Source organism: Phocoena phocoena, chromosome 1 (assembly GCF_963924675.1).
Source record: "Phocoena phocoena chromosome 1, mPhoPho1.1, whole genome shotgun sequence".
NCBI lineage: Eukaryota > Metazoa > Chordata > Mammalia > Artiodactyla > Phocoenidae > Phocoena > Phocoena phocoena.
The window spans coordinates 78,567,999-78,592,196 of record NC_089219.1 but is presented as its reverse complement, the minus strand read 5'-3'; the positions used below and the strand labels follow the sequence as shown (position 1 = coordinate 78,592,196).

The following is a 24,198-nucleotide window of genomic DNA, read 5'->3' as shown; positions in this document are numbered from 1 at the left end:
TGTTCCTTGAGCCTAAGCTCTACCCCCCACAGCCCCCAGGGCCTTTTCTAGCCCTTTGGGTCCTGAGCATTGGCCCCACCCACTGCCCAAACCTCACCCTTGCCTAGGCCCAACTCTCCACAGCCAAGGCCTCCCACGCCCCCCACCCCTTTTTTCATTTCTTTTCCCTCCTCCTCTTTTTTATGATTGTGGTACTGATGTACCTTCTGGGTGTTGATTCATCTATATTTTTATTTTTACATTCTTTCTAATAACATATCTGTAAGTTTCATAGTTTAATTTTATTTTTTACTTTGTTACTTTTTTTTTTCTTTGCCACCCCACACAGCTTGCAGGATCTTGATTTGCGAGCCCAGGGTCGAGTGGAAGCTCCTGCAGTGGGAGCTCTGAGTCCAAACCACTGGACTAACAGAGAACCTCAGACACCAGGGCATATTCATCAGAGTGAGGTCTCATAGAGATCCTCATCTCAACACCAAGACCTGGCTCTACCCAATAGCCTACTCCAGTGTTGGAAGCCTCATGCCAAATAACCAGTAAGACAGGAACACAATCCCACTAATAATAATAAAAAAATGAGATGCCAAAAAAATGTGTCACAAATGAAGGAGTAAGGTAAAAACCTACAAGACCAAATAAATTAAGAGAAAATAAGCAACCTACCCGAAAAAGAATTCAGAGTAATGATAGTAAAGATGATCCAGAATCTTAGAAATAGAATGGAGGCATGGATTGAGAAACTACAAGAAATGTTTAACAAAGATCTAGAAGAGCTAAACAACAAACACACAGAGATGAATAACACAATAACTGAAATGAAAAATACATTAGAAGGAATCAGTAACAGAATAACGGAGGCAGAAGAACAAATAAGTGAGCTGGAAGACAAAACAGTTGAAATAACTACCAAGGAGCAGAATAAAGAAAAGAAATGAAAAAACTTGAAGACAGTATCAGAGACCTCTGGGACAACATTAAATGCACCAACATTCGAATTATAGGGGTCCCAGAAGAAGAAAAGAAAAAGAAAGGGTCTGAGAAAATATTTGAAGAGATTATAGTGGAAAACTTCCCTAACATGGGAAAGGAAATAGTCACCCAAGTCCAGGAAGCACAGAGAGTCCCATACAAGATAAACCCTAGGAAAAACACACCAAGACACATATTAATCAAACTAACAAAAATTAAATTCAAAGAAAAAATATTAAAAGCAGCAAGGGAAGAAAAACAAATAACATATACAAGGAATCCCCAAAAGGTTATCAGCTGATTTTTCAGTGGAAACTCTGCAGGCCAGAAGGGACGGGCATGATACACGTAAAGTGATGAAAGAGAAAAAGCCTACAACCAAGATTACTCTACCCAGCAAGGATCTCATTCAGATTCGATGGAGAAGTCAAAAGCTTTTGAGAGAGAAAAAAAGCTAAGAGAATTCAGCACCAGCAAACCAGCTTTACAACAAATGCTAAAGAAACTTCTCTAGGTGGGAAACACAAGAGAAGAAAAAGACCCACAAAAACAAACCTAAAACAATTAAGAAAACGGTAATAGGAACACACATATCGATAATAATCTTGAATGTAAATGGATTAAATGCCCCAACCAAAAGACACAGACTGGGTGCATGGATACAAAAACAAAACCCATATATATGTTGTCTACAAGAGACCCACTTCAGACCTAGGGATTCATACAGACTAAAAGTGAAGGGATGGAAAAAGATATTCCATACAAATGGAAATCAAAAGCAAGCTGGAGTAGCAATACTCATATTAGATAAAATAGACTTTAAGATAAAGACTGTTACAAGAGAAAAGGAAGGACACTACATAAAGATCAAAGGATAAATCCAAGAAGAAGATATAAAAATTATAAATGTTTATGCACCCAACATAGGAGCACCTCAATACATAAGGCAAATGCTAACAACCATGAAAGGAGAAATCGACAGTAACACAATAACAGCAGGGTACTTTAATACCCCACTTACACCAATGGACAGATCATCCAAACAGAAAATAAATAAGGAAACACAAGCTTTAAATGACACAATAGACCAGGTGGATTTAATTGATATTTATAGAACATTCCACCCAAAAGTGGCAGAATACACTTTCTTCTCCAGTGAACATGGAACACTTTCCAGGACAGATCACATCTTGGGTCACAAATCAAGCCTCGGAAAATTTAAGAAAATTGAAATCATACCAAGCATCTTTTCTGACCACAGTACTATGAGATTGGAAATCAATTACAGGAAAAAAACCCTGTAAAAAACACAAATATATGGAGGCTAAACAGTGCGCTACTAAATAACCAAGAGATCACCAAAGAAATCAAAGAATAAATTTAAAAATGCATAGAAACAAATGACAACGAAAACATGATGACCCAAAACTTATGGGACACAGCAAAAGCAGTTAGTTCTAAGAGGGAAGTTTATATAGCAATTCGATCTCACCTCAGTAAACAAGGAAAATCTCAAACAATCTAACCCTACACTTAAAACAGCTAGAGAAAGAAGAACAAAGAAAACCCAAAGTCAGTAGAAGGAAAGAAATCATAAAGATCAGAGCAGAAATAAATGAAATAGAAACGAATAAAACAATAGTAAAAATCAATAAAACTAAAAGCTGGTTCTTTGAGAAGATAAACAAAATTGATAAACCCTTAGCCAGACTCATGAAGAAAAAGACAGGACACAAACCAATAAAATTAGAAATGAAAAAGGAGAAATCACAACTGATACCACAGAAATACAAAGGATTATAAGAGACTACTACAAACAACTATATGCCAATAAAATGGACAACCACGAAGAAATGGACAAATTCTTAGGAATGTACAATTTTCCACGACTGAACCAGGAAGAATTAGAAAATATAAACAGACCTATCACAAGTAATGAAATTGAAACCGTAATTAAAAATCTTCCAGCAAACAACAGTCCAGGGCTTCCCTGGTGGCACAGTGGTTGGGGGTCCGCCTGCCAATGCAGGGGACACAGGTTCGTGCCCCAGTCTGGGAAGATCCCACATGCCACGGAGCGGCTGGGCCCGTGAGCCATGGCCGCTGAGCCTGCACGTCCGGAGCCTGAGCTCCGCAATGGGAGAGGCCACAACAGTGAGAAGCCCGCGTACCACAAAAAAAAAAAAACAAAAACAAAAACAAACAAACAACAGTCCAGGACCAGATGGCTTCACAGGTGAATTCTACCAAACATTTAGAGAACAGCTAACACTGATCCTTCTCAAACTCTTCCAAAATATTGCAGAGGAAGGAACACGCCCAAATTCATTCTACAAAGCCACCATCACACTGATACTAAAACCAGAAAAAGACATCACAAAAAAATAAAATTATAGACCAATATCACTGATGAACATAATACTAGCAAACAGAAATCCTTAACACTAAGACAACTTAACTATGCTGATTCTTTTTTTTTTTTTTTTAATAAAAATGTTAACTGGAATTCCCACCACATACTCCTATCCAGTGGAAAGAAAATTCCAGACCTGCAGAAGCCTGGATGGGAGTAATCTGATGATAAGTACTCTTGATAAAAAGTTAAGTACAGGTTTCTATACATCCCAACTCTTTTATTTGCAAACGAAAGTAACAATGTTGACCACATATATTTTTTACTGCCACTTAAAAAAAAAAGAATCCAACAGCACATTAAAAGGATCATACACCATGATCAAGTGGGATTTATCCCAGGGATGCAAGGATTCTTCAATATATGCAAATCAATCAATGTTATACACCACATTAACAAATTAAGGAATAAAAAACATATGATCATCTCAATGGATGCACAAAAAGCTTTTGACAAAATTCAACACTCATTTATGATAAAAACTCTCCAGAAAATGGGCATTGGGAGAATGTACCTCAACAAAATAAAGGTCATATATGACAAACCCACAGCAAGCATCATTCTCAATGGTGAAAAACTGAAAGCATTTCCACTAGGATCAGGAACAAGACAAGGATGTCCACTCTCACCACTCTTATTCAGCATAGTTTTAGAAGTCCTAGCCACAGCAATCAGAGAAGAAAAAGAAATAAAAGGAACACAAATTGGAAAAGAAGAAGTAAAACTGTCACCATTTGCCGATGACATGATACTATACATAGAAGATCCTAAAGATGCCACCAGAAAACTACTAGAACTAATCAATGAATTTGGTAAGGTTGCAGAACACAAAATTAATGCACAGAAATCTCTGGCATTCCTATACACCAGCAATGAAAAATCAGAAAGAGAAATTAAAGAAACACTTCCATTTACCACTGAAACAAAATGAATGAAATACCTAGGAATAAACCTGCCTAGGGAGGAGAAAGACTTGTACTCAGAAAACTATAAAACACTGATGAAAGAAATCAAAGATGACACAAACAGATGGAGAAATATATCATGTTCTTGGACTGGAAAAATCAATACTGTGAAAATGACTATACTGCCCAAAGCAATCTACAGATTTGATACAATCCCTAGCAAACTACCAAGGGCATTCTTCACAGAATTAGAACAAAAAATCTTACAATTCGTATGGAAACACAAAAGACCCTGAATAGCCAAAGCAATCTTGAGAAAGAAAAACGGAGCTGCAAACAACCCCATCCAAAAATGGGCAGAAGACCTAAACAGACATTTCTCCAAAGAAGATATACAGAATGCCAACAAACACATGAAAGAATGCTCAACATCATTAATCATTAGAGAAATGCAAATCAAAACTACAATGAGATATCATCTCACACCAGTCAGAATGGCCATCATCAAAAAATCTAGAAACAATAAATGCTGGAGAGGGTGTGGAGAAAAGGGGACACTCTTGCACTGCTGGTGGGAATGTGAATTGGTTCAGCCACTATGGAGAACAGTATGGAGGTTCCTTAAAAAACTACAAATAGAATGACCATATGACCCAGCAATCCCACTACTGGGCATATACCCTGAGAAAAGCAAAATTCAAAAAGAGTCATGTACCAAAATGTTCATTGCAGCTCTATTTACAATAGCCCAGAGATGGAAACAACCTAAGCGCCCATCATCGGATGAATGGATAAAGAAGATGTGGCACATATACACAATGGAATATTACTCAGCCTTAAAAGAAATGAAATTGAGCTATTTGTAATGAGATGGATAGACCTAGAGTCTGTCATACAGAGTGAAGTAAGTCAGAAAGAAAAAGACAAATACCTATGCTAACACATATATATGGAATTTAAGGAAAAAAAATGTCATGAAGAACCTAGGGGTAAGACAGGAATAAAGACGCAGACCTACTGGAGAACGGACTTGAGGATATGGGGGGGGGGAAGGGTGAGTTTTGACAGGGCGAGAGAGAGTCATGGACATATACACACTAACAAACGTAGTAAGGTAGATAGCTAGGGGGAAGCAGCCCCAAGGCACAGGGATATTAGCTCGGGGCTTTGTGACAGCCTGGAGGGGTGGGATGGGGAGAGTGGGAGGGAGGGAGACGCAAGAGGGAAGACATATGGGAACATATGTATATGTATAGCTGATTCACTTTGTTATAAAGCAGAAACTAACACACCATTGTAAAGCAATTATACCCCAATAAAGATGTTTAAAAAAAAAAAAAAAAAAGCTTTTGCAAAGCAAAGAAAACCATAAATAAGACAAAAAGACAACCTTCAGAATGGGAGAAATATTTGCAAATGAAACAACAGACAAAGGATTAATCTCCAAAATATACAAGCAGCTAATGGAGCTCAATATCAAAAAAACAAACAATCCAATTTAAAAATGGACAGAAGAGCTAAATACATATTTCACCAAGGAAGACATACAGATGGCCAAGAGGCACATGAAAAGATGCTCAACACCACTAATTATTAGAGAAATGAAAATCAAAACTACAATGAGGTGTCACCAACCACCAGTCAGAATGGCCATTATCAAAAAAGCTAGAAGCGGGCTTCCCTGGTGGCACAGTGGTTGAGAGTCCGCCTGCCGATGCAGGGGACATGGGTTCGTGCTCTGGTCTGGGAAGATCCCACATGCCGCGGAGCGGCTAGGCCTGTGAGCCATGGCCACTGAGCCTGCGTGTCCAGAGCCTGTGATCCACAATGGGAGAGGACACAACAGTGAGAGGCCCGTGTACCGCAAACAAAACAAAACAAAACAAAACAAAAAGCTAGAAGCAATAAATGCTGGAAAGGGTGTGGTGAAAAGAGAACCCTTCTGCACTGTTAGTAGGAATGTAAATTGATACAGCCACTATGGAGAACAGTATGGAGGTTCCTTAAGAAACTAAAAATAGAAGTACCATATGACACAGCAATCCCACTACTGGACATATACCCTGAGAAAACCATAATTCAAAGAGACATATACCACAATGTTCACTGCAGCACTATTTACAACAGCCAAGACATGGAACCAACCTAAATGTCTATCAACAGATGAATGGATAAAGAAGATCGGGCACATATATATAATGGAGTATTACTCAGCCATAAAAAGAAACAAAATTGAGTTATATGTAGTGAGGTGGATGGACCTAGAGTCTGTCATACAGAGTGAAATAAGTCAGAAAGAGAAAAACAAATAACATATGCTAATGCATATCTATGGAATCTAAAAAGAAAAAAAAATGGTACTGATGAATCTAGTTGCAGGGCAAGAATAAAGAGGTAGACATAGAGAATGGACTTGATGACATAGGGTGGGAGGGCAAAGCTGGGATGAAGTGAGAGTAGCATCAACATATATACACTACCGGATGTAAAATAGTTGGCTGGTGGGAAGCAGCAGCATAGCACAGGGAGATCGACTCAGTGGTTTGCAATGACCTAGATGGGTGGAATAGGGAGGATGGAAGGGAGGCTCAAGAGGGAGGGGATATGGGGACACATGTATGCATGTGGCTGATTCACTTTGTTGTGCAAAAGAAACTAACACGGTATTGTGAATAAAGATTTGAAAAAAAAATACACACACACACACACACATACACACAGAGAGAAAAGGAAACAAGGAGAGAATAAAAAAGGTAAACTAGAAAAATTCAATCAAACACAAAAGAAAGCAAAAGAATTCAGGAAAAAAAAGATTAAGACTTACAGAAAACAATTAGCAAAACGGCTGATGTAAGCTTCTTTGTTCTATAATAATGAATTTGGCTGGTTTATTTCCCTGGTTCTTAAGAGGGAGCTTTTAAATCCTTGCAATTTCCCTAGTAATAGCAACATCTTTCTTATTCACGGTGGACTCCTCAGACCACATGTGGGTTTATGCTAACAAAGTGACTCTCGGTAGGCCCATACACAGTTCCAGAATGGGCGCTGGCTATACCATAAAGACCAACTACATAGTTAGAGGGCTCATGCTTTGAGCCACATATCAACCTCACCTTTGGTCTTTCAGAAGAAGGTTGGGGGCTGGAGATTGACTTCAATCAAAGTGGCCAATGATTCAATCACTCCTATGTAATAAAGCCACAAAAAAAATTCTGAATACTCACAGCTAAAGTAAGACTCCTGGCTGGGGACACAAATTGATGTTCTGAGAGGGTGCTGCATGCTGAAAGCAAGGAAACTTTAGGTACCCTGCCAGATCTCTCCCTAAGTGTCTCTTCTTTGGTCCTAATTTGTAGCCTTTATAAGAAAACTGTAACTGTAAATACAGAGCTTTCCTGAGTTCTGTGAGTTGTTCTATGGAATTACTGAGCATGAGGTGGTAGTAGGAACCCCTGAGTTTGCAGCCAGTTGGTCAAAAGTGTGAGTGTTTGGGGAAACTCCAACCTGGCAGCTTGTGTCTGAAATGAGGACAGTCTTGTGGGGGACTGTGCCATTAACCTATGAAATTTGACCTAACTCTGGGGAGTCAGCGTCAGAATTGCATTACACTTTATCAGTAATTATCTTAAACACATACTGCTCAAATTAAAGGCAGAGAATGGCAGAATGGATTAAAATACATAAATAAACCCAAACTATGATCCAATTATATGCTGTCCAAAAGAGACTCATTTTAGATCCAAAGACACAATCAACTGAATGAGAATGAATAGAAAAAGATATTCATGTAAACAGTAAGTAACATCAGACAAAATACTTTAAATCCAAAATTGTTACAGGAGAAAAAGGATATTATATTTTGATAAAATAGTCAATACATTTAGCAGATATAAAAATTATAAACATATATGCACTTAACAGAGCCTGAAAATATATGAAACTAAAATTTACATAGCTGAAAGGAGAAATAGGAAAGTCTACAAAAATAGTTGGAAACTTCGCTACCTCACTGTCAATAACGGACCTAGTAGGATGGCAATAATAAAAAAAAAAAGGGGGAAAATAACAAGTGTTGTTGAGGATGTGGAGAAATTGGAACCCCTGTCAATGTGAAATGATGCAGCCCCCATGGACAACAGTTTGATGGTGCCTCAAAAACATAAACATAAAATTACCATATGACCTAGTAATTATACATCTAGGTATATTCCCTAAATAACTGAAAACAGGTGTTCAAACAAAAACCTGCACACAAATATTCATAGAAACACTATTCACGGTAGTCAAAAGGTAGAAACGACCCAAATGTCCATCAAATAGATAAATAAAACCAGATATATACCTGTAAAACAGAATATTACTTAGCCATAAAAAGGAATGAAATATTGATACATGTTACAAGAAGAAAGAACCTTGAACAGTACAGAAAGTGAAAGAAGTCAGACACAGAAAGCCACAAATTATATAACTCCATTTATAGGAAACATCTATAATAGACAAATCTATAGAAACAGAAAGCCAATACTGATTGCTAGGGGTTGAAGGGAAAGGAGGAATCGGGAATGACTACTTAATGGGTACTGAGTTTCCTTCTGGGGTGATGAAAATACCCTGGAACTAGAAACTGGTTATAGTTATACAACAGCGTGGATATACTAAATGCCTATGAGTTGTGTATTTTAAAATGGTTAAAATAATAAATTTTGTATGTGTATCTTACCACAATATTTAAAAATCCTGTAAACACATTTTTATTCATTTATTAAACCAGAACCAGATGTAGATTAAAAATGAACGAAAAAAGAAAAAAATCAGGATGATACATGCTACGTACCTGTTAGTGCTGCTGGTTTGGATAGGGTACTGTATTGGTTTTGTGTAGATATCATACTTTGACGTGGACTTAGTGTTGGTGATGCAACAAGTGAAAGCTCCTCAATAATAATACTGCTTTTGGGATGATTTTTGGGAAGTTCATTTAATCTTTGCTCTAATGAATACTTCAAAAGGTCCAACTTCTGACTTGATTCATTAAATCTTGCTTGAGCCTTAAACAGGGAAAAGACAATGGTGTCATTTAAATAGTTATATTCTTTGACGAACATATTTATTAAGTTAAAATTTTTATTTAAAATTACTTCTGAAAGTGCTTTTCTGTCTGTTACTTTTCCTGAGCCAAGTAATTTCATTACATTCTTTGCACCTTCTGCTACTGCAAACTCTATCCTAAAATGATGCCTTAATTCTTCCATCCGAAGTTCAAGAGGACTTATGACAGGTTTGGCTAGAGGGGGACAAAAAAAAAACAAACTTAATTGAACCATTTGTTTGACTTTCTAATACGTAGGGATTAAAACTCAAGAAAAAGAAATAAATTCTTAAAACATTAAGTTAGTTCTTAAAAGTCAATAAACACTGAAGTAATACTTAATAGACACAATGTTAAAATACAGCCTTTCATCTTAGCCATCAAAACTCAAAGATAAAAACTCAAGATAAAAAAACAGAACGTCTCCTCCTCCTTAATTTTGAACCACCACTTCTTTCCTTAAAATTTATTTAGCACTATACATGCCCATAATAATAAGAATGACAATTTATCTCTGTTCCATCACCATTATCAAAAGCCAATTCATTGGTCTGGACTGCCTGAAGAATCTGCATTCGTATCACTTCTATTTTTGTCTTGCTGTCTTGGAGCAGCTGTTGAGCTGTGCCATGGAGTTTCCGATCCTATTAAGAATAAGTTTGAAAAGGTAAGCAGCTACAGAGACAAATAAACCATTTTTATAACTTCTAAGTAAGATCAAATGACATCAGCAAGTGAAAAACAAGGGTCAAAAGAATACTGTGAGCACTATAATATATGTACTTGGGGTAGATACATTTATTTTGAAAGGCATCAAACTGATAGGGTGAAAAATAAGAAAAACAACTCCATTAGTTAAAAGTTAGGGAGTAAGTTATAGTGAATAAACTTCTATCATGTCTAAAGACTTCAAGAAAGGTCCCGATATAAGTGAAATAATGTTACTGTCCTACCTCCCAGTTTAGTTCCAGTAATACTGAATCACAAAAAACTTACCATTTAATGACCCAACTCAAAGATGTCCATGTGGCAATCCCCAGAACCTTGTGAATGTTACTTTACATGTGAAAGGGAAATTAAGATAGCAGATGGAACTGAGGTTGTTAATCACCCAACCTCAAAATACAGAGGTTATCCTGGATTATCCAGATGGACCCAATGTAATCATAAGGGTCCTTAAATGTAGAAGAGGAAGGCAGAAGAGGAGGTCACATGAGAAGAACCGGAGCCACTGTTTCTGGCTTCAAAGACAGAGGAAGAGGGCCACGAGCTAAGGAATATGGGCAGCCTCTAGAAGATGGAAAGGGTAAGGAAACAAATTTTCTCCTATGTCCTCCAGAATGTGAAATCCATTTTGCACTTCTCAATTACAAAACTGTAATGTAATAAATTTGTGTTGTTTTAAGCCACTAAATTTGTGATAATTTGATACAGCAACCACAGAAAACTAACAGAATTTTTTTCAAACGTTTCATGAGAAAAGTAACAGAAGTTAATGCCATCTCCTACTTACTTATATTAGTTGTCAAAGTCTAGTAGGCTTCAATCCACAAAAAAGAAATGATAAAACTAAGCATCAAGTTAGGAAGCACTTATTCACAAGAAAGACCAATTTTTGCATATTATTTAAGCAACTCTACTTTTATCACTAAGGCAGTCAGTATTAATCTGGAAATAAAATAGCATACAATCAACCTATATTCTCCAGAAGACTCAAAACTACTAGCTAAGAGACAAGCATCAGATGTGCAGCATCATATCAATAAATCAAACACACACAGTACAGCATGACACTGAATTAAGGGGAGGATGGAGATACTTGTGATGGGAGAGGCAATATATACGAGGGAAAAAAAGTGAGCTGAAATATATCACATTAAACACCAATACAACACATTAAAAAAGTGAGCTGATATATATCACATTAAACACCAATATAACTAGTTAAACACGTTATATACAGTGGAGGAAAAAGCAATTAGCAAACTTATGAATTTTTCTTTCATTTCTCTCCTGTTCCCATGGTCACTCATTTAGGAGAGAGTTTCTGGTCAGATTTTGTTCTTTATTAAATAAAATATTTGGATTTCACATTGAGTCGAACTTAAATAGTTTACTAAGTCCCTTAAATATTCATTTACAACATGAAGCACACACACACACACACTATACTTTTTTAAAATTATGCTTTACCATTAAGAACATTAGCTTGAATCTGGTGTTTGTCTATGACTCATTAGATATGTTTTTATGAATATACCTATTAACCTTCCAAATTTAAAATAAAAATACTTTTTAATTCCTCTTGTTATCCAGTATTAGGAACATCAAACTGAAGATATGAAATAACTTTTCCATTTCTCTGAGACCAGATTAGAGTAAGAGAAAAAGTTAGTATTTCAAAACTCCTAATTTAATGGGACAAATAGGTTTCTTGAAGAAACTATATAAGCAGGGATACCATTCTCTAAAATACAGAGCTTCTGTAAGCATTAGATAAAACTAAAATTATATTGCCTAGCATATGATTGGCATTAAAATGTTCTCTTTTAGAGGAATAAAAATAATGATTAATTACAGGATCTCAATGAAGTTCTAATGTAAAAGTATAAATATTTATATATGCTTTTCAATTAAGCTACTCCTTTTATTATTTTATCACTATGCAAAAAGACAGTAGTTCTGTCATTTACTTCTTTAGAAATGCCCTTCTTAACTATTTTAATTCAACGTGCAAGGAAAAGCATCTGTATTTCATTTTAAAAAGTAAATGATTTTTCCCACACATATTTCTGGAAAATGTACATAGATGTCAAAGTATGATAAAGGTTTTTAAAACTGACATTGGATATTACCTATCACAGGCAATTTACAGTTACTACATGTCAGTCTTATGCTTTCCAGCATTCAATGAATTTTTATTGTCAGTTTTATGTTTTCAGGCATTCGATGGATTTTTGTGTTGCGCACCTAATATGTTGAAGAGGAAAGCTAGATCCAAAGCATATGAACTGGTTTATATATTAGAGAAATACTGGCTTTTATGCTAAAACTATGAGAAGATTTTTACATATATAGGTTGAACCATATAAACATGCCAATATCTAATTCTAAACTTAAAAAAACAGCAATTTCATATGGTTCAAACTAACAGACTAGATAAAGTCGTTAACTATTAGTAATTAGCATATTACATTCTACAAGTAATTATATTTCAAATGTACAATATTTTACAATTATAAATAAAAATAAAGTACATTTTATATTTTCAAATTATACTTTTTTACTTTATAAAAAATAACTTTTTGTTTTAAAAGTCATAGTGTGATATTATAAATATAAACTACACTATACACACAGCTTTCAGAAATAAATAAACCAATCATTATCTTTATTTTTCCATCACATATTTATGGCTTACTTCGCATGAATTAAATGTTGCCACATCCAGTAAAAATACAAAGATTAATCAGTTAGAATGCTACCCTACAAAACTTATAGTTTGAAGAGATACAGATATTATTATATGTAACAGAATGTTAAAAGCAGTCACAGAAAAATTCACAGGAAGATGGGATCAGTTTTAGTGGAAGGAATCCAGAAAAATTTTGTGAGCTTTTAATATATAATATAGGTTAAGACTGGAATATGTCAATTTTGGAAGATCTGAGAAAGGGAGGCCTAGATAGATGGTCCATACTTTCAAATGAGGAAAAAGAAAAGACTTGGAAGCATTTAAAAAAAGAAAAAAAAAAGTGATAGAGGCTAGAAAGAACCCCAGATATTAATAAATAGCTTAGTTTGTCATATGAATATATGAACAGGAAACATTTCTTCAGCATGTCTTATCAACTCCTCAGAGATTATTCTGAAAACCAGTGGTACTACTTAGCCATGAAATTTACATTCTAATGTTGAAAATAGATGATAAAGAAATTGATTGTTATTTCAGGTAGTGGTAATGCAGTGAAAGGGATAAGGAAAGACATGGGTTGCTATTTTACATAGAATAGTAAAGAAGAGCTTGCTGAAGTGGCAGCATCTGAGTAGAGATTGTAATGAAGTGAGAGAGAAAGCCATGAAAGTACTTGGGTGAAGAGCTATCTAGGCAGAGACAGTAAATGCAAAGGCCCTGAGGTAAAAGTGTCCTTGGTATGTCCAAAAGATAGCAAAGAAGTCAATATGGCTAGAGGGTAATGAGAGAGAATGAAAGAGTTTTGGAAGATAAGATTGGAAGGTAGCCAGGGGTAAATCATGTATGAACTTGCAAAATCACAGTAAGGACTCTGGATTTTGTTCTAAAATAGCTAGAAAGCCACTGGAGGGTTTTGAACAAGCGTGTGAAAATATCTGACTTAACTTTTGAAAAGACAACTTTGGCTATAAAATGTTCAGGGGTAATAATTTTATCATACAGAATCCAATAACCAGAGTTCTGAAGAGGACTATCTACTGCCAAGCTAAGTTAATTATACCTATCACTAAATTTGCTCCCCATTATGAATTACCTATCATTGTGAAGGATACCACCATTCATCAGTCTGTTCACATAACCAATCTAAGAACCATCTTCAATTCTTCCTTTTTCCTCATATCCAGGCACCACACATTTATTCTACCAAAACTGCTTGACTCTCTCTTCTTTGCTTTCGTTGCTGTTACAAGAGGCATTAAGCATGTTGAACCTGGACCACCACAGAAGCCTCCTTAAACTTGCTGCCTGTAGACTTGACCCTCTCTAATTAATTCTTCAAGTCTGAGGAAGATGGATGTGAACTTTCTAAACTGTAAATCTGATCGTGTATTTTCTTTGCTAAAAGTCTTTCAGCAACTCCCTACACCTTCTAAGACAGAATCTCAACTGCTTAATTTTGTACAAAGTACTTTATAATCTGGTTTGTTTTTCATTATGCTACACCTCTCACTATACTTCATGTGCTTAAAGCTCTTCTGGTGGGGAACAGAAAAAGTCCTGTTGGATCCATCTGAAGGACTTTTCCCAAATAAAAGGTGTCTTTCTGCAGATTCAGATGTTACCCCAGTAGGGCATGGCCTTTCATTGAAAATAACTGCTAGAGTTGATGACTGTTACCATTAGAAGTGCATCCTACCTACCCTCAGGTATGTCAGATAAGAAATTGCCATACGAAAGCACATCCTTAAGCAAGCCACTCTATCCCACAGTTCCTTACCCTGTATATACTGGGCTTACCCACATCACTATCCCTAGAAAGTAATTCCTTCTTAAACTCTAAATCATCCTTCACGTCTTATACTAAGACTTTATTTCTTCTGATAGTTAAGTGATTCTTCTCCACTGTGCTTCTAAGTAACTTGAATACACCACTATTATATATTGTAGTTATTTATACATGAGATCTGCTTTTTAGATAGTGTGTCTCTTGAAAGCAGGATATTATCTGTTGAGTACCTACTACGTATAAGACACTACTTTTATAATATTCATACTCCAGAGCCCAGCATAATAGTTATCAAACTGTTAACTACGTAATGACTAAATTAATATCCTACATAACTTCAATGTACAACTTTCCCTATTCTCATAAAGATATACTTTGACCCTATGAGAAGTTTAAAGATGAGAAATGAAACAGTTACCACCAAATCTTGACAAGAATAACTGGCAGGCCTACCTCAGAGACTATAGCAGCTTTAATATGCTCTGGACCTCCACTTGACCCCTTCTCAAATTAATGGATCTCCTAATTAAAACTAAAAGGCTACTGGAACTTATCTATTTGTTTTAGCAGGCTTACTAGTAGCCCTGTTTATTTTGGACTTGTGGTTATTGTAAGTTATCTATTTCCCTTTTAATACAACCATAAACCTGTTAAATTTGGGAAGCGGGGGTGTTGGTTACAGACCACTTTGAGAATACAGTGAAACCTATGGCCCTCTTATTCATCCATTTATCAATATACACACTCACTTTTCCTATAACTTCAAAGGATTCATGAACCTCTCAATCTAATCCAGCAACCGTAGGTTAAAAAACCTTACTCCAGAGGTGTTTTAATTTTAAAACACTCAGCATAATATGGTGCATTCACAGTTCCAAGAACATAGTATTTGCCTTAAAAAAAGAAAAAAAGCCCAAAATAACATCTGATAAAAATGAAAAAAAAAAAACCCCAAACTAAAGGTCAATATTAAAAACAACAGAAAAACCAACTCTACCATCCCATAATAAATGTTCAAAGTTAGTGAAGTCCCATAATAAATGTTCAAAGTTAGTGAAGTAGTATACTATGAAGTATCGGATCATGTAAGTAATACATCAAGTAGGAATAAATATATTTCTCTAAAAATAATTTAGAAATTATTTTAAAATACGGCATACAATTGAACTAATTTTCATAAATAAGGTTAAAAAAATCTTATACATATACACATTTCTCTCTTTTCAGCATCTTCACAAATTTCATCTGAATGGGTACATAGGGTACTTGTCTCCAAGCAAAGAGTCCTACTGTCCCCTCCACTCCCCCCAATTTCAAATTCTTCCTAAACTTAAAAAACAAAAAGAAATACCTAAAACTTTTATTCTGAAATTACTTAAAATCTATTAAAATATGGAAGAAACTGATTTGCAGAGGCAAAAATCTTTAAGATAAATGAGTTGAAAGTAGAATGGTGGATTTTATAATAAATCAACCTTTCTAAGACGTTTTGCAAATTATAAAACTATAGAACCTTAGATTGGAAAGGACCTTCATGTTAATCCGGTTCAGTTGTTCCTATCATTTTCTCTTCCACATTATATCTCAGAGAAAGGACACATTCCTAATAGTAACAAGTGTTCCTCGTAACACTGGTTTTTAATTAGGAGTTACATGCCCATACCAGATTCCCTGAGAACCCAAAGATCTAGTCCAAACAATCATTAATGACAGAATGTCTTCTCTTTTCATTTGTCCTTTCTTAAAGATCTGTATGTAGTGATGGAAAACTCATTATAGCCAAAACTTTTTTAAATAAATTTTTTGTTTTAGAATAATTTTAGATTTACAGAAAGCTGTAGTTTTCTGTGGAGAGTAGAGAGTTCCTGTGTACCCTTTACTCAGACAATTTTACTTAAAAATTTTTTATTGATTGATTTTGGTAGAAATAATTTTAAAAATAATATTTTAGAAATCTTGTGTTTCCAATTTGTTGTACTGTCAATACACAGATTTGGAGGCTAAAATGATCTCAGAAATCCTAATACAGTGTTTAAACAGCAAAATCATGAAAAGCAGAAAAACGCAAAAAATGTGGTACTAAATAGGCGATGAAAAGGATACTTGTTTACAGTATAAGAGCTTAAACAAGAAGAGTATCATCTTGTTCAACATAAGCTGTGAACGTTCACATCAGATAACTCAAATTTTTTACCCCTCTGTGCATTGCCCACAAATGACTGTGAAAGTGCCACAAGTACTGATGTTGGGTTTCAAATAAATTTTATCAGGTAGGTTAATTCACACATGTGGAATCGGTGAATAACAAGGGTTGACTGTATACACACTTACATTTATTTACTGTACTTACCTTTGAAGATCCATTTGAATACATCTGTATCATGTTCTCTGCACCTTGCTTTACTTTAAGTTCTATATCCAATTGTTTTTGTAAGGCCATCAGTCTATTATTGCTGGTGGAACAACGAGGGTCACTACTGGGAGTATCTGGAGTCCTTGGGCAATCTGTAAGTTAAATAGTATATTAAAAATTATTTACTAGGACCAATTGCTGCTTAAAATTGGAAGTTAATATTTTCAAAGAATTACAAGGTTTGAGATGAGCTTGAAGTCACTTAAATGGAATCTCCTTATGCTTACAGAAAATACAAGAATTCAAGTCAAGAAAATATTCAAGTAGAGTTGTAGAACTATCTGCCAGGGATACTGTAGAAGTGACTACATTGAGTCTGAAGCTGAGTTAGATCATTGTCCGAAGTTTTTCTAACACAATTACTTTAAAATTAAATCAAATCAATTTGACTAGCGTATTTAAGAATTAAACTAAATTCCCTACTTATTACCTGATTGATTAGAGAACAAAGCATACTCAAAATTATACAGATTATACTAAAATAATTACCTATAAATAGGACTAAGGGTACTTCAAATATAATGCTAGCATTAATGAAAATAATCTAAGTGTATGCATAAAAGTCTTCACATTTTGCTTTCTACTATGATGGTAGGGGGTGTAGTCCACTGCTTTTCATAAAGCATACCATGGTGCTTCTATTTTGAAACAAAAACAAAAACTTCAAAATAGAACACTATTCTCAGTAATTCATTAGTGTTGAAACACATCTAATAATTCTACCACATAACTAAATTTCTTCATATTGAAGTTATTTTGTGTTTTATCCACACCAGGTCTCTAGATTAAAAAAATAAATAAATAAATAAAGCTACAAGACTAGGGTAATAGACCTGGTTTAGTTATAAGTAGCTTGGTAATCACCAGAAAACTGCTTAAACTGCAAGTCATTTAACCTTTGTGCTTCAGGGTTCCCTTCTCTCTCTAATAAAAGATGGTGTGACTAAGCAATTTTAATAAATATGTTTCATATTTGGTTTTATATTTCTTTAAAAAAAGTCACTAGTTCAAAAACATTCAAACATAATTTGTTAATTAACTTACAAAAATACAGATGCTATGTTAGATACTGATATAAAATAATATTATTTTATCATTTACATACTACTTTACAAGGTCTAAGTCCTGATCTAAGGGCTTTATTGACTCATTAGTCCTCATAACAACCCTGAAACAAGTATTACACCTATATTACTGAAAAGAAAACTAGAGCACAGGGAAGTTAAGAAACTTGCCTAAAGTCATACAGGTAGTAAGTCAGTTCTGTTCCAAAGTCTAGCTTAATAACTGCTGTGCTATGCTGCCTCTTTGCCATTTAAAAGCCTTGTAAACAGCTATACTAAACACTGTGTGTATGTGTGTATACTTACATATATTAACAGTATAATTATACACACACACAAATGTGTATGTATGCATATTAATCCTTAAAATAACATTTTGAGACATATTATCCACACTTTACATATCAGGAAGTTACAGTTATTAACTAGGATTCAAATTCAAGAAAGGTTTCTATTGCTACTGAATTCCCAAATTAGAAATGAGCTGCTCCAAAAGTTGATTTTTATAAGTTGACATATGCTTAAAGAAAACTACTATAAAAGGTAGAGAAGCTTTCAGATCAGGCACACAAAAGAACTACTTAACATATTGCTATGGTTGGAATGTTTGTGTACCCCCAAAATTCATACATTGAAGCTCTTACGTGAGGATAGTTGGAGGTGAGGCCTTTGGGAAGTAATTAGGTCATAAGGGCAGTCTCCCTGTTATGTAAGGATATGGTGAGAAGACACTGTCTACACACCAGGAAGAGGGCCATCACCATAACTGACCATGTTGGCACCTTAATCTCAGAGCTCTCAGCCTCCAGAACTATGAGAAATAAATTTCTGTTGTTTAAGCCATCTAGTCTATGGTATTTTGTTAAAGCAGCCTAAACTAAGACATAAATAAATACACGCACACTCTCTCTCTCTTTCTCTCTCTCTACTGGCTGTGCCTAAGTCTGAATCTAGTTTTGGCACTGAGATTTAGTACAAACCATGTGATATGGGATAAATTACTTAACAGCTCTGTGCCTCATTTTCCTCATCTGTTAAATAGTGAAAATAACATCTACCTCACAGGATTATTGTGACTAAATAATTTATGTATAAAGAGGTTAGAAAAGGCCATGGTGCATAGTAAATATCCAGTAAACAGTAATTAGTACTAGTCAGTGTACAAGTGTCAAGTATATCTCTGTTGAGTCCATAAATGAAGTGCACATTTATAGCAATGACTGAAAAGTGCATTCAGATCTGTGAACAGATAGGTTTTCTCCCCTACTTCCTGCTTTTTTTTTTAAACATAAATGATACAAGACTCTTGGAAGAAACTGAAATTATACAAAATTTGGTACATAAAGTTAATTTATAGCAAGCACATTTTTAAGAAGAACTGGAATGCATTCAGAGTAGAAGGACCTCAGCTGAGAAAAGTATGGAAATTTGTTGTCTGTAAAATACTTGATGGTGTTTAGCCTAGGGTAAGAGAAATGATTCTTGCTTAAACATTTAAACAACTGTCTATAAAAGAAGCTGTCCTCTTACTATCTCCTCACAGGGCAGAGAATTAGAACCAAAGGGTAAATGTAGTGAGTGCAAAAATTTCATCCCAGGATAAAGAGAAATTCCTTATAAAGTTAAATGGTTTACCTTAAAAAATGTAATAAAATCCCTTGTCTCTGGAAGCATTCATATAGAAGCTAGATTACAAACCATTAAAGATACTATATAAGAAATTCTTGCACATTAAAGAAGGTTGTCCAAGACACTGAAATACCCACTGATTCTATCGGTCTGTGAATTCGTAATATTATAGTATCTAACACTGTTTTCATGGAAAAGTATACTTTCAGTTTTAATAAGAATTTTAAGAACGTAAGAAATAACACAACAGTTAAGAATCTGGGCTCTTGAGGTCAGAATGTCTGGGTTAAAATCCTGTGATTGTTACTTATTCGTGTGATCTTGATCAGATACTTACTTAATATGTGTTACAGTTATCTAACCACAAATTTGGGGTTACTGTGAAGATAAATCCTGTACAGTGCTTAGGCTAAAGTGTAGGGCTCAATAAAATTACATGTCAGGGCTCAGTTAAGCAACTATTTCTGCCATCTAATCTTCAAAGGAACTAACAATGGTTTGTAGTATAACCTTATTTTAGAAATAAGAAAGCAAACTCAGAGAGGTTAAGTAATTTGCAACGGTCACAAAAGTATATGCCAAGCCAGAAATTTAACTTTAGAAATGTCTTGTTTTATAAAGACCACTTTTTACTCATTTAGAGATTAGAGAAACACTTTGCTGTCTTCCTTAGATTTCACCTATTTTCCCTTTCAAACTATTTTACTTCCTTCCATTTTTTTTTAATTTTTAAAAATTTTAATACAATTTTTAAAGGTTACTTTCCATTTACAGTTATTACAAAATACTGGCTATTACTGGTGTTGTACAATACATCCTTGAGTCTTACACCAACAGTTTGTAGCTTCCACTCCCCCACACCTATATTGTCTCTCCCACCTTCCCTCTCCTCACTGGTAACCACTAGTTTATTCTCTATATCAGTGAGTCTGCTTCTTTTGTTATATTCACTTGTCATATTTTTTAGATTCCACATATAAGCAATATCATACAGTATTTATCTTTCTGTCTGACTTACTTCACTTAGCATAATGCCCTCCAAATCCATCCATGTTGCTGCAAGTGGCAAAATTCTGTTGGCCATTTTCATGACTAAGTAGCATTCCACCATATGTGTGTATATATATATATATATATATCACAGCTTCTTTATCCATTTATCTGTGGATAGACACTTAGGTTGTAGCCATACTTTGGCTATTGTAAACAATGCTGCTATGAACATTGGGGTGCATTCACCTTTTTGGTGTTTTTGTTTTTTTCAGATATATACCCAGGAGTGGAATTACTGGGTCATATGTATTTCTATTTTTAGTTTTTTGAGAAACCGCCATACAGTTTGCACCAATTTACATTCCCACCAACAGTGTGTAAGGCTTCCCTTTTCTCTACCTCCTCGCCAACATTTGTTTTTTGTAACTTTTTGATGATAGCCATTCTGACAGCTGTAAGGTGATACCTCTTTGTGGTTTTGGTTTGCATTTCCCTGATGATTAGCAATGTTGAGCATCTTTTCATTTGCCTGTTGGCCATCTGTATTTTCTCTTTGGTAAAATGTCTATTCAGTTCTTCTGCCCATTATTTATTTATTTATTTATTTTTAATGTTGAGTTGCATGAGCTGTTTACATATGTTGGGTATGAATCCTTCATTGGGTCATATGATTCGCAAATATTTTCTCCCATTCAGTAGGTTGTCTTTTCGTTTTGTCAATGGTTTCCTTTGCTGTGCAAAAGCTTTTTAGTTAGGCTCCATTTGTTTAATTTTGCTTTTATTTCCTTTATTTTAGGAGAAGGATCCAAAAAATAACTGCTGTGATTTATGTCAGAGTGCTCTATGTTTTCTTGTAGGAGTTTTAAGGTTTTTGGACTTACATTTAGGCCTTTAATCCATCTGGAGTTTATTTTTGTATATGGTGTTAGAGAACATCCTAATTTCATTCTTTTGCATGTAGCTGTCCAGTTTTCCCAGCACCACTTACTGAAGAGACTGTCTTTTCCCCATTGTATATTCTTGGCTCCTTTGTCATAGATTAATTGACCGTAAGTTCGTGGGTTTATTTCTGGGCTTTCTATCCTGTTCCCTTGATCTATTGTCTGTTTTTGTGCCAGTACCATACTGTTTTGATTACTGTAGCTTTGTAGTATAGTCTGAAGTCAGGGAGCTTGATTCCTCCAGCTCTGTTGTTGTCAAGATTGTTTTGGCTATTCGGGGTCTTTTGTGTTTCCATAATAAATTCTAAAATTATTTGTTCTAGTTCTGTGAAAAATGCTATTGGTATTTTGATAGGAATTGTACTGAATCTGTAGAGTGCCTTGGCTAACATGGTCATTTTAACAATACTGATTCTTCCAATCCAAGAACACCGTGTATCTTTCTGTTTGTATCATCTTCAATTTCATTCAACAGTCTTTAGTTTTTGGAGTACAGTTCTTTTGCCTCCTTCGTTAGGTTTATTTGTAGATATTTAGTTCTTTTTGATGCAATAGTAAACAGATTGTTTCCTTCTCTTTCTGACAGTTCATTGTGAACGTATAGAAACGCAAGAGATCTCTCCGTATGTTAATTTTGTATCCTGCAACTTTACCGAATTCATTGATGAGCTCTAATAGTTTTCTGGTGGCATCTTTAGGATTTTCTATCTATAGCACCATGTCAGCTGCACAAAGTGAGTTTTACTTCTTCCTTTCCAATTTGGATTCCTTTTTCTTTTTTTTCTCTGATTGCTATGGCTAGAACTTCCTAAAAACTATGTTGAATAAAAGTGGTAAGAATGGGCATTCCTGCCTTGTTCCTGATCTTGGAGGAAATGCTTTCAGCTTATCACTGTTGAGCATGATGTTAGCTGTGGGACTGTCATATACAGCCTTTATTATGTTTAAGTGTGGTCCCTCTATCTTCATTTTCTGGAGAGTTTTTTTTATCATAATAGATGTTGAATTTTATCAAAAGCTTTTTCTGCATCTATTGAGATGATCATATGGTTTGTTTTTCGTTTTTTTTTTTTTTTTTTTTTGCGGTACGCAGGCCTCTCACCACTGCGGATCACAGGCTCCGGACGTGCAGGCCCAGCGGCCACGGCCCACGGGCCCAGCTGCTCCGTGGCATGCGGGACCCTCCCAGACCGGGTCATGAACCTGGGCCCCCCGCATCGGCAGGCGGACCCCCAACCACTGCGCCACCAGGGAAGCCCCCGATCATATGGTTTTTATTCTCCAATTTGTTAATACTGTGTATCACACTGACTGATCTGTGGATATTGAAAAATCCTTGCATACCTGGGATAAATCCCACTTGATCATGGTGTATGATTCTTTTAATGTACTGTTAGACTTGGTTTGCTAGTATTTTGTTGAGAATTTTGGCATCTATGTTCATCAGTGATATTGGCCTGTAATTTTCTTTTTTCGTGATATCTTTGTCTTTGGAGGACAAACTAGGAAATTATAATTCTACAAAAATAACTCGAGATAATTACCTATAAAAATCAAGGTGCTACGAGGCACCTCAAATAAATTATAGAGTCAGAAGATATTTGCAATCTTTAAGTACCTAAAACGGTGGGTTGACTAACTTAATACTCCATGTGCAATCTCCTTCTCTCTTGCTTAAATTAAGAGCAGGTTAAGGGGACAAAGAAAACAAAAAAACAAGATTTCTCAGACTTACTTGCATTTGGGGGATAGGGAGAAGGCAGTGAATGCATGGTGCATGTGACACAATCCCGGGACAGATATAAGTAGACATTTGTACCTTTGTGCTTCTGAGAATGTTTTTGCTTTTCTGAACAAAAGAGACTTATTAGGCTCTCATCATCCTGATGAAGTAAAGCTTGGATGTTAATAAGAGCCCAAGAAAAGGCCCAAGGACTCTTACAAAGTAGGCAGTCAGATCAAGAAAAACATGATTAAAGACAGGAACCTAAAAAGTTGTCATCCATAACAGGTGAATTATTTGTTGACTTGCTTTTGGCTTGGGGTGACTGGCAGGGAGGGGAAATGGATATTCTTTAAAAAAAAAAATTCTTACTGCTCTCATACAGGTTTGAGGCAGGAAATCATACTATCTATGTGCCCCCCCACAAAATTAATCATAAATTTTATTTTAATTGGCCTCAGGTTGATAATGCTTTCAGGCATCTTACAGAAACAAATGCAAATCCTCTTTGAAAGAAAGCACTTTAAATCCAGACCTAAAATAATTCCCACAGATAAAGTTCCAATGAAAATGTGCCCACAATTAGAAATCACAAAGTTCCGGCAGGAAAAAAAAAATTCATCGTGAGTTAGAAAAAAACTACAGGAGTAGCACAGTAAAGATTTCATTTGTTGTCATTACCTCACACAAAATGTGAAAAAGTACATTTTATAGGTAAAATTAAATAGAAAGGTATCAAAAGAATGACTAAAACAAGAGACTATCAAAAATTACCAAGATTAACAAAACGGAACTTGTAGTAGTAAGTATATATATATATATATATATAATACATATACAAAACAGAAATTAGAAATA

The 24,198-nt window shown here is 35.2% G+C and overlaps 1 protein-coding gene across 3 annotated transcripts in view; it reads right to left on the bottom strand.

Moving 5' to 3' along the window:
* PKN2 (protein kinase N2) overlaps positions 1-24,198 on the bottom strand; it is an 85,577-nt gene that overhangs the window by 51,175 nt on the left and 10,204 nt on the right. For all 3 annotated transcript variants that reach the window (XM_065885762.1, XM_065887145.1, XM_065886460.1), the window contains exons 2-5: positions 16,928-17,082; positions 9,903-10,020; positions 9,426-9,571; positions 9,122-9,335 (exon numbers count right to left, since the gene is read on the bottom strand). In XM_065885762.1, the coding sequence (XP_065741834.1) occupies positions 9,122-9,335; positions 9,426-9,571; positions 9,903-10,020; positions 16,928-17,082 (633 nt within the window). The remainder of the gene's footprint in view (positions 1-9,121; positions 9,336-9,425; positions 9,572-9,902; positions 10,021-16,927; positions 17,083-24,198) is intronic.